General features: G+C 32.4%; 1 protein-coding gene across 1 annotated transcript; it reads left to right on the forward strand.

Moving 5' to 3' along the window:
- Nucleotides 1–1,325: 1,325 nt before the first annotated feature.
- On the forward strand, nucleotides 1,326–2,911 carry dnlz (DNL-type zinc finger). The gene is made up of 3 exons (XM_056403737.1): nucleotides 1,326–1,725; nucleotides 1,827–1,966; nucleotides 2,420–2,911. The coding sequence occupies exons 1-3, from the start codon at nucleotides 1,453–1,455 to the stop codon at nucleotides 2,571–2,573; spliced, it is 567 nt and encodes a 188-aa protein (XP_056259712.1). The 5' UTR covers nucleotides 1,326–1,452; the 3' UTR covers nucleotides 2,574–2,911.
- The last annotated feature ends 8,498 nt before the right edge of the window (nucleotides 2,912–11,409 follow it).

Consider the following 11,409-nt stretch of genomic DNA (forward strand, 5'->3'; position numbering starts at 1 on the left):
AGCTTCATTTCAACACTCACCTACGAACAGATGCATTTCACGAAGCCTATAATCAAACTTTCAGAGAGGAGTGTTCCTATTGAATAATAAATGTTGGCTTAAAGTGAGGTCTTATAAATAAGTAATGAATGCTTCCTGTAAAAATTAATTGTGCATATAGTGTAATATTAAACCAGTAGCACTTGATTGTCTCATAAGGTAGACAACCCCACCTCTTGTCATATATCTCATTTTTCTGTCCTGGTTTGTTATAAGTGATATATGTGAGACAGCTCTTTTGATTAGGTTGTAACAATTAATTTAAGACTATAAGAGAGGAATACAGTACACAAAAATGCATGTGCACACAGCACAGATGCAGTGTGTGAGCACTGGGAACCCTCCCAGTTTCAGACTGACTGCAGTTTGCCCTAAACAAGCTTCCCCCACATTTCCTAGCAGGATTTATGAACACACCCTTCAGTCACCACCAGCTCACTAAATTGGTCATTTGTGCTGATTGTCATTCAGCTCAGCTTTACACTGCTGGAGCAGCCTTGGCCTCAGCCAGTTGGAACAATGGTGAAAATTGTTTTGTCATAAATGCATAATATGTCCTTACGTCTCCTATTCCCTCTAAAGCTTTTGCAAATAATGAGGTGATGATAACTGTCTGTGCACAACTCTTACAATTTTAATAGCAACCTAATATAGGATGCTGGTTCCGACTTGTGCCACACTGGCCATCCCAGAGGTATTTTGAGACTGGGAGAAAAATTGTATTTTGTCTTTGTGTTTTGTGTTTGTGTTTAAACTTTCACAATCTTTAATGCTGAAATTTAAAAAAAAAACAAGGACATAATTCTTCTGAAAGATTGCTTCCACCCACTCTGACCAGCGACAGTGGTGGAGAGTAACCATACTACAAGTAAGTCCCTACTAGTAAATGTAAATGCTCATGAATATTATCAGCAAAAACTACTTAAAGTATTAAATGTAAAAGTACTCATGATGCTGAATGACACAAGATTGTTATTACTGATGCATTAATTGGTAAGCACCATTTAAGGTTGTAAGTGCTCAGGGTGGAGAAAGACAGTATTTTGTCAAACACATCACAGAATAAAAACTTAATCAAAGCTTCTAAGCTGATTATATCTATTACAAATCTATTTTATATTCATATAATGATTTTTTCTTTTATATTCCTGTTTAGAAAGATATTCGTTTGAGGCTCCAGCAAACAAAGTGCAATTATTCCTGAAGTGTCAGGTCAGTAAGTGCTTTTTGTTGTAGGAACAATTTGCAAATAAAGTTTGTTTTGAAAATACCCTTTGGTGATGTCATCAAATTGCGACAACACACTCGTTGGTTAAAAAGTGTAACTCGTCTATAACTCTGAAACACGGCAGCTGTCATGCTGGCTTTAGACTAGTGTTTTGCTCTTTAGCGCTCATCACACCCTTGAAGACGATGTTGTGTGTCAGCCAGTTGTTTCGGTGTTATCGCAGCCCTTCAGCTCTGTCCAGACTGTGCACCGCCGGGTTTCACCGACCAACGACGACCACAGCCAGGGCACAGCTCCTCTCCCGGAATGACCAGTATAGACTTCGTTACTTGTTACCTACTGACAGAGGCGAAGCTGACCTGATCAGCTGTAGAGGAGTCTCAACTTCACCGAGTATCAGAAGTGACGCTGTTGGGAAGATCCATACAACACATTACCATCTTGTTTACACATGCAAGGTAGCAGAACCAGAAATTCTAAAACAGCTTTGGTTGTCTTGATGTATTTTATGTGGTCAGACCCATGTAAATCTGACATACAGGCTGTATCATGTTTACAGGTTTGCTCTACTAGATCCACGCAGAAGATATCCAAGCAGGCTTACCACAAAGGTGTAGTGATAGTGACATGTCCGGGATGTAAGAATCACCACATCATCGCTGATAACCTCAGCTGGTTCTCTGATCTGGAAGGGAAGAGGTTGGTGGTGCTTTGAACTTCTAATCGTAAAACAGAAAATGTCATTGATTTATAATAACATCCAAACCGTAACCATTTATACATTAGTCCATTAATGTAAGAGTATTTTGGTAAATAGACACGAGATAAACAAGTCGTCAGTTTATTATTTATTGAGCACATTTAAAAACAACAAACGTTGAGTGCTTTACAAAGAGATTCAATAATGGTATTATTTAACTGATGATTACAATCAAATACAATACAGCAATATATAAGAGAATTTATAAAAGCATAGAAGAACTGAATACAATCATAAACTCAACAGCATTGCAGGGAGAGCAAGTATACAAACAGCACCTCTGATCATTTAAGGCTGTCAGAAGAGCTCAAGAAATATACATTTTTGATATACCAACAACTGCATACATTACAAGTCTGAATGGCTCATGTTCTATGTTGTTTTTGTCTTAGGAACATTGAGGAAATCCTTGCTGCCAAAGGAGAGACTGTGAAGAGGATCGAAGGAAGTGCTGCTTTGGAGATAGTGGTGGATGAATCCAGCAAAGACAAGTCACAATGTAGTGAAGAAACTGAAAAATCAGACATTAATCCAGAGAAACAATAGTGCTGTGTTTATACTGTATGTAGATATTGCAAGATGTATATATTTATTTTTATAATAAATGTAAATCTTTTTAATTGCTAATGTTCTTTTGTCTTGAAATCTGAGCAATGTGAGACTAGCTTTTAATAGCTATGGCTAGAACTGTAATCCCTGCTAAATGATTGTAAATTAAACTGAAAAAGTCATGTATCCAATTAAAACCATCCCAACATTTTCTGACTACAACCAAAGCTATTCAGAAACATCTTACTCTGTATGTAAATTGCCTATTATGTATAAAGGTTGTATTTTACCATATTTCATCTAAATATTAAATGCAGTTCCGCTCTAAACGTGTATATGTTACAAGGGCGTAAGTTTGCATATGAACGACAGAGACATATCCCTACCAATATTTTGTGAACTCGTTCGCACTATGTTTGGAGTTAAGTCATATTACATCATTCCAATGGGCCCTCCAAGACAACTGATTTAGGCATGTTAGCATTTGATTGACTGAAAGAGCAGGGGCTATCTTAAGGGTCACGTCATATGAGAATATTACAGTGGTACCTAACGTCAGCAGAAAAATGTCATCTGATGTTATTTAACCATGTTAGTTAGCGTTAACTAGCAAGCTAACCCTGGCTACCAGTCAGGTTGCTAGCAGGAGGAAACACAGGATGGTGGATATATCAAAGTATGAGTTTAATTACTGTTGAAAAATCCCATTGTCAACATGAATACAATGATTGATTTTTTTGCTTTGGTGCTTTACTACACTATGGCGTTTTTATGCCTTACTATCTATGACGTTTAATCCATTATTACCAAACAGTTAGTTCCGACCAAGTAAATTGATTCGACAAAAGGCATGTATCACTCCGCCTCACAGGTGTTCTTTTAACCGTTAATTAGCGTTACATTGACGGTCGTTACCTATTTTACATTGTCACAAACTTTGCAAAGATTAATAGATTTCCAGAAGTAATGATTGAATTAAATTATGTATGGTCGTCAGAAGAGGATGACGGGAGGGAAAGAAGCCAGGATACTTCAGCGCACACTTGAGGTAACATGTACACACAAGTACAGAGAAGAGCGCAGGTTGAGAAACGGCTATATAGTAGCAAGCTAGTATGCACGTCAGGAAAATGTTTTTGTTGCTTAGCAAATACGAATAAATCATAAACTGTTGTTGCTCTTTTAATATGGCGCTCGTAGAACCGTTGTATAAAAGCAAAATCACACTGGAGGTCAGCACGGCTGTGATTATCGCCGTGCTGATATTCACTGCAACATCACTCCCTCCTCTCGTGTGATATTGCTTAACTATACTATGACATTTTATGCCTTACTATACGAGGTTTTAGACTTGCCTTACTGCCTTAATATACGGCTATTTGTTTATGTGGCAGCACGGTGGATTAGTGGTTTTAACTGTCACCTCACAGAGAAGGTTCTGGGTTCGAACCATGGGCTTTTTATGCCTTACTATACAAATATGACATTTTTATGCCTTACTATACTATGACCTATTATGACTTACTGTACTGTGAAGTTTTTATGCCTTACTATTCTATGACATTACTATGCACCGACTTTTTATGTTGTTTTTTTTTTGACGTTTTATGGCTCACTATACTATGAAGTTTTTTGACCTTTTATGCCATACAATACTATGACATTTTTTGGCATTTTTAAGCCTTACTATACTATGTCGTTTTATTCCTTACCATACTATGACGTTTTTATGAACTTTTATGCTTTCATATATGATTAAGTTTTTTTTGACGTTTTATGCCATACTATACTATGCCCTTTAATTCTTTTCCATACTATGACGTTTTTATGACCTTTTGTGCCTTAATATACTATAATGTTTTTTTTTTACTTTTTATGGCTCAATATACTATGTCGTTTTTTGACATTTTTATGCCTTACTATACTATGTTGTTTAAACCCTTACTAAACTATGTTGTTTTTATTGCCTTTTATGCCATAATTCCATGATGTTTTTTTGACATTTTTATGCCATACTATACTATGACATTTTATTCCTTACCATACTATGACGTTTTTATCGCCTTTTATGCCTTAATATACCATGATGTTTTTTTTAATGTTTTATGCCTTAATATACTATGACGTTTTTAACATTTTTAAGCCTTACTATACTATGTCATTTAATCCCTTACCATACTATGAGGTTTTTATGAACTTTTATGCCTCATATCCATTGAAGTTTTTTTGACTTTTTATGCCATACTATACTATGATGTTTTTTGATATTTTTATGCCATACTATACTATGACGTTTTTTTGGTATTTTCATGCCTTACTATACTATTTCATTTGATGCCTTACCATATTATGGCGTTTTTTGACATTTTTATACCATACTATACTATGACGTTTTTTGGTATTTTTATGCCATACTATATTATGATGTTTTTTGGCAATTTTATGCCTTACTATACTATGTGAGTTGATGACTTACCATACTATGACATTTTTATGACCTTTTATGCCTCATATACGATGAAGTTTTTTGACCTTTTATGCCATACTATACTATGACGTTTTTTGGCATTTTGAGGCCTTACAATACTATTTCATTTGATGCCTTACCCTACTATGATGTTTTTATGAACTTTTATGCCTCATATACGATGAAGTTTTTTGACCTTTTATGCCATACTATACTATGACGTTTTTTGGAATTTTTATGCCTTTCTGTACTATGTTGTTTTATTCCTTACCATCCTATGACGTTTATATGATGTTTTTTACCTGAATATACTATGATGTTTTTTTGACATTTTCATGCCTTACTATACTATGTTGTTTAAACCCTTACTATACTATGTTGTTTTTATTGCCCTTTATGCCACAATATACCATGATGTTTTTTTTGACATTTTTATTCCTTACCATACTATGACGTTTTTATGATTTTTTTTGCCTGAATATACTATGACGTTTTTTGACATTTTTATGCCATACTATACTTTGTCCCTTTATTCCTTACCATACCATGTTGTTTTTATCGCCTTTTATGCCTTTTTGGGCATTTTCATTCCTTACTATACTTTGTCCCTTTATTCCTTACCAAACTATGACGTTTTTTGACATTTTTATGCCATACTATACTATGACGTTTTTTGACATTTTTATGCCTTACTATACTATGTCGTTTAAACCCTTACTATACTATGTGGTTTTTATTGCCTTTTATGCCACAATATGTCATAATGTTTTTTTGACATTTTTATGCCATACTATACTATGACGTTTTGATGACCTTTTATGCCTTAATATACTATGAAGTTTTTTTTACTTTTATGACATACTATACTATGACGTTTTTGTCATTTTTATGCCGCACTATGCTAGAAGGCTTTATACCTCAGTATAGTATAATGTTGTTGGTATACTGTGGGTGGTATTGGGCAGCAAGATAGTACAATGGTTAGAGCTATTGCTTCAAGATCAGAAGGTTGTAGGTTCATGCCTGGGCTTGCAGTTGTAACCTCTTTAGTTTGAATTTTCACCCTCTTCCTGAATGGGTTTTGTTCAGGTATTTTGTTTTCCTCCTGCAATCCAAAGACGTGCATTAGGTGAATTAGTGAATCCAATGTTTACCATGACATTTTTATGCCATACTATACTATGACGTTTTTTGACATTTTTATGCCATACTATACTATGACGTTTTTGGGCATTTTCATGCCTCACTATACTTTGTCCCTTTATTCCTTACCATACTATGACATTTTTATGAGGTTTTTTGCCTGAATATACTATGACGTTTTTTGACATTTTTATTCCATACTGTACTATGACGTTTTTTGACATTTTTATGCCTTACTATACTATGTCGTTTAAACCCTTACTATACTATGTTGTTTTTATCGCCTTTTATGCCATACTATACTATGACGTTTTTTGACATTTTTATGCCTTACTATACCATGTTGTTTAAACACTTACTATACTATGTTGTTTTTATTGCCTTTTATGCCATAATATAGCATGATGTTTTTTTGACATTTTTATGCCATACTATACTATGACGTTTTTTGACATTTTTATGCCATACTATACTATGACGTTTATTGACATTTTTATGCCATACTATACTATGACGTTTTTTGGCATATTCATGCCTTACTATACTTTGTCCCTTTATTCCTTACCATACTATGACGTTTTTTGACATTTTTATGCCATACTATACTATGAGGTTTTTTGACATTTTTATGCCATACTATACTATGATGTTTTTGACATTTTTATGCCATACTATACTATGACGTTTTTTGACATTTTTATGCCATACTATACTATGACGTTTTTTGACATTTTTATGCCTTACTATACTATGTCGTTTAAACCCTTACTATACTATGTTGTTTTTATTGCCTTTTATGCCATAATATACCATGGTGTTTTTTTGACATTTTTATGCCATACTATACTATGACGTTTTTTGACATTTTTATGCCATACTATACTATGACGTTTTTTGACATTTTTATGCCATACTATACTATGACGTTTTGATGACCTTTTATGCCATACTATACTATGACGTTTTTGGACATTTTCATGCCTCACTATACTTTGTCCCTTTATTCCTTACCATACTATGACATTTTTATGAGGTTTTTTGCCTGAATATACTATGACGTTTTTTGACATTTTTATTCCATACTGTACTATGACGTTTTTTGACATTTTTATGCCTTACTATACTATGTCGTTTAAACCCTTACTATACTATGTTGTTTTTATCGCCTTTTATGCCATACTATACTATGACGTTTTTTGACATTTTTATGCCATACTATACTATGACGTTTTGATGACCTTTTATGCCATACTATACTATGACGTTTAAACCCTTACTATACTATGTTGTTTTTATCGCCTTTTATGCCATAATATACCATGATGTTTTTTTGACATTTTTATGCCATACTATACTATGACGTTTTTTGACATTTTTATGCCATACTATACTATGACGTTTTTTGACATTTTTATGCCATACTATACTATGACGTTTTGATGACCTTTTATGCCATACTATACTATGACGTTTTTTTGCTTTTTTATGCCTTACTATACTATGTCGTTTAAACCCTTACTATACTATGTTGTTTTTATTGCCTTTTATGCCATGATATACCATGATGTTTTTTTGACATTTTTATGCCATACTATACTATGACATTTTTGACATTTTTATGCCATACTATACTATGACGTTTTTTGACATTTTCATGCCTTACTATACTATGTCGTTTAAACCCTTACTATACTATGTTGTTTTTACCGCCTTTTATGCCATAATATACCATGATGTTTTTTCAACATTTTTATGCCATACTATACTATGACATTTTTGACATTTTTATGACATACTATACTATGACGTTTTTTGACATTTTTATGCCTTACTATACCATGTCGTTTAAACCCTTACTATACTATGTTGTTTTTATTGCCTTTTATGCCATAATATAGCATGATGTTTTTTTGACATTTTTATGCCATACTATACTATGACGTTTTTTGACATTTTCATGCCTTACTATACTATGTCGTTTAAACCCTTACTATACTATGTTGTTTTTACCGCCTTTTATGCCATAATATACCATGGTGTTTTTTTGACATTTTTATGCCATACTATTCTTTGACGTTTTTTGACATTTTTATGCCATACTATACCATGACGTTTTTTGACATTTTTATGCCATACTATACTATGACGTTTTGATGACCTTTTATGCCATACTATACTATGACGTTTAAACCCTTACTATACTATGTTGTTTTTATCGCCTTTTATGCCATACTATACTATGATGCTTTTTTGAAATTTTTATGCCTGAATATACTATGACGTTTTTTGAAATTTTTATGCCTGAATATACTATGACGTTTTTTGAAATTTTTATGCCATACTATACTATGACGTTTTTTGACATTTTTATCCCATACTATACTATGATGTTTTGATGACGTTTTTTACTTTTATGCCATACTATACTATGACGTTTTTTGAACTTTTTATGCCTTACTATACTATGTCGTTTAAACCCTTACTATACTATGTTGTTTTTATTGCCTTTTATGCCATGATATAGCATGATGTTTTTTTGACATTTTTATGCCATACTATACTATGACGTTTTTTGACATTTTTATGCCATACTATACTATGACCTTTTTGGGCATTTTCATGCCTTACAATACTTTGTCCCTTTATTCCTTACCATACTATGACGTTTTTACGATGTTTTTTGCCTGAATATACTATGACGTTTTTTGACATTTTTATGCCATACTATACTATGATGTTTTTGACATTTTTATGCCATACTATACTATGACGTTTTTGGGCATTTTCATGCCTTACTATACTTTGTCCCTTTTTTCCTTACCATACTATGACGTTTTTACGATGTTTTTTGCCTGAATATACTATGATGTTTTTGACATTTTTATGCCATACTATACTATGACGTTTTTTGACATTTTTATGCCATACTATACTATGACGTTTTTTGACATTTTTATGCCTTACTATACTATGTCGTTTAAACCCTTACTATACTATGTTGTTTTTATTGCCTTTTATGCCATAATATACCATGGTGTTTTTTTGACATTTTTATGCCATACTATTCTTTGACGTTTTTTGACATTTTTATGCCATACTATACCATGACGTTTTTTGACATTTTTATGCCATACTATACTATGACGTTTTGATGACCTTTTATGCCATACTATACTATGACGTTTAAACCCTTACTATACTATGTTGTTTTTATCGCCTTTTATGCCATACTATACTATGATGTTTTTTTGAAATTTTTATGCCATACTATACTATGATGTTTTTTGACATTTTTATGCCATACTATACTATGACGTTTTTGACATTTTTATCCCATACTATACTATGACGTTTTGATGACGTTTTTCACTTTTATGCCATACTATACTATGACGTTTTTTGAACTTATTATGCCTTACTATACTATGTCGTTTAAACCCTTACTATACTATGTTGTTTTTATTGCCTTTTATGCCATGATATACCATGATGTTTTTTTGACATTTTTATGCCATACTATACTATGACGTTTTTTGACATTTTTATGCCTTACTATACTATGTCGTTTTGATGACCTTTTATGCCTTAATATACTATGAAGTTTTTTTTACTTTTATGACATGACGTTTTTGTCATTTTTATGCCGCACTATGCTAGAAGGCTTTATACCTCAGTATAGTATAATGTTGTTGGTATACTGTGGGTGGTATTGGGCAGCAAGATAGTACAATGGTTAGAGCTCTTGCTTCAAGATCAGAAGTTTGTAGGTTCACGTCCCGGGCTTGCAGTTGTAACCTCTTTAATTTGTATGTTCACCCTCTTCCTGAATGGGTTTTGTTCAGGTATTTTGTTTTCCTCCCGCAATCCAAAGACGTGCATTAGGTGAATTAGTGAATCCAATGTTTACCATGACATTTTTATGCCATACTATACTATGACGATTTTTGACATTTTTATGCCTTACTATACTATGACGTTTATTGACATTTTTATGCCATACTATACTATGACATTTTTTGACATTTTTATGCCTTACTTTACCATGTCATTTAAACCCTTACTATACTATGTTGTTTTTATTGCCTTTTATGCCATGCTATACTATGACGATTTTTGACATTTTTATTCCATACTATACTATGACGTTTTTTGACATTTTTATGCCATACTATACCATGACGTTTTTTGACATTCTTATACCTTACTATACTATGTCGTTTAAACCCTTACTATGCATAAAAATGTCAAAAAACGTCTTATGCCATACTATATTATGACGTTTTTTGACATTTTTATGCCATACTATACTATGACATTTTTTGACATTTTTATGCCTTACTATACCATATCGTTTAAACCCTTACTTTACTATGTTGTTTTTACTGCCTTTTATGCCACAATATGTCATAATGTTTTTTTGACATTTTTATGCCATACTATACTATGACGTTTTTTGACATTTTTATGCCTTACTATACTATGTCGTTTAAACCCTTACTATATTATGTTGTTTTTATTGCCTTTTATGCCATAATATACCATGATGTTTTTTTGACATTTTTATGCCATACTATACTATGACGTTTTTTGACATTTTTATGCCATACTATACTATGACGTTTTTTGACATTTTTATGCCTTACTATACTATGTCGTTTAAACCCTTACTATACTATGTTGTTTTTATCTCCTTTTATGCCATAATATACCATGATGTTTTTTCAACATTTTTATGCCATACTATACTATGACGTTTTTTGACATTTTCATGCCTTACTATACCATGTCGTTTAAACCCTTACTATACTATGTTGTTTTTATTGCCTTTTATGCCATAATATAGCATGATGTTTTTTTGACATTTTTATGCCATAATATAACTTTTTTTTTTTTAACATTTTTATGCCATACTATACTATGACGTTTTTTTGCTTTTTTATGCCTTACTATACTATGACGTTTTTTGACATTTTTATGCCTTACTATACCATGTCGTTTAAACCCTTACTATACTATGTTGTTTTTATTGCCTTTTATGCCATGATATAGCATGATGTTTTTTTGACATTTTTTTGCCATACTATACCATGACGTTTTTTTTTTTTTAACATTTTTATGCCATACTATACTATGACGTTTTTTGACATTTTTATGCCATACTATACTATGACGTTTTTTGACATTTTTATGCCATACTATACTATGACGTTTTTTGACATTTTT

The sequence above is a fragment of the Seriola aureovittata genome, chromosome 18, assembly GCF_021018895.1.
Source record: "Seriola aureovittata isolate HTS-2021-v1 ecotype China chromosome 18, ASM2101889v1, whole genome shotgun sequence".
Taxonomy (NCBI): Eukaryota; Metazoa; Chordata; class Actinopteri; order Carangiformes; family Carangidae; genus Seriola; species Seriola aureovittata.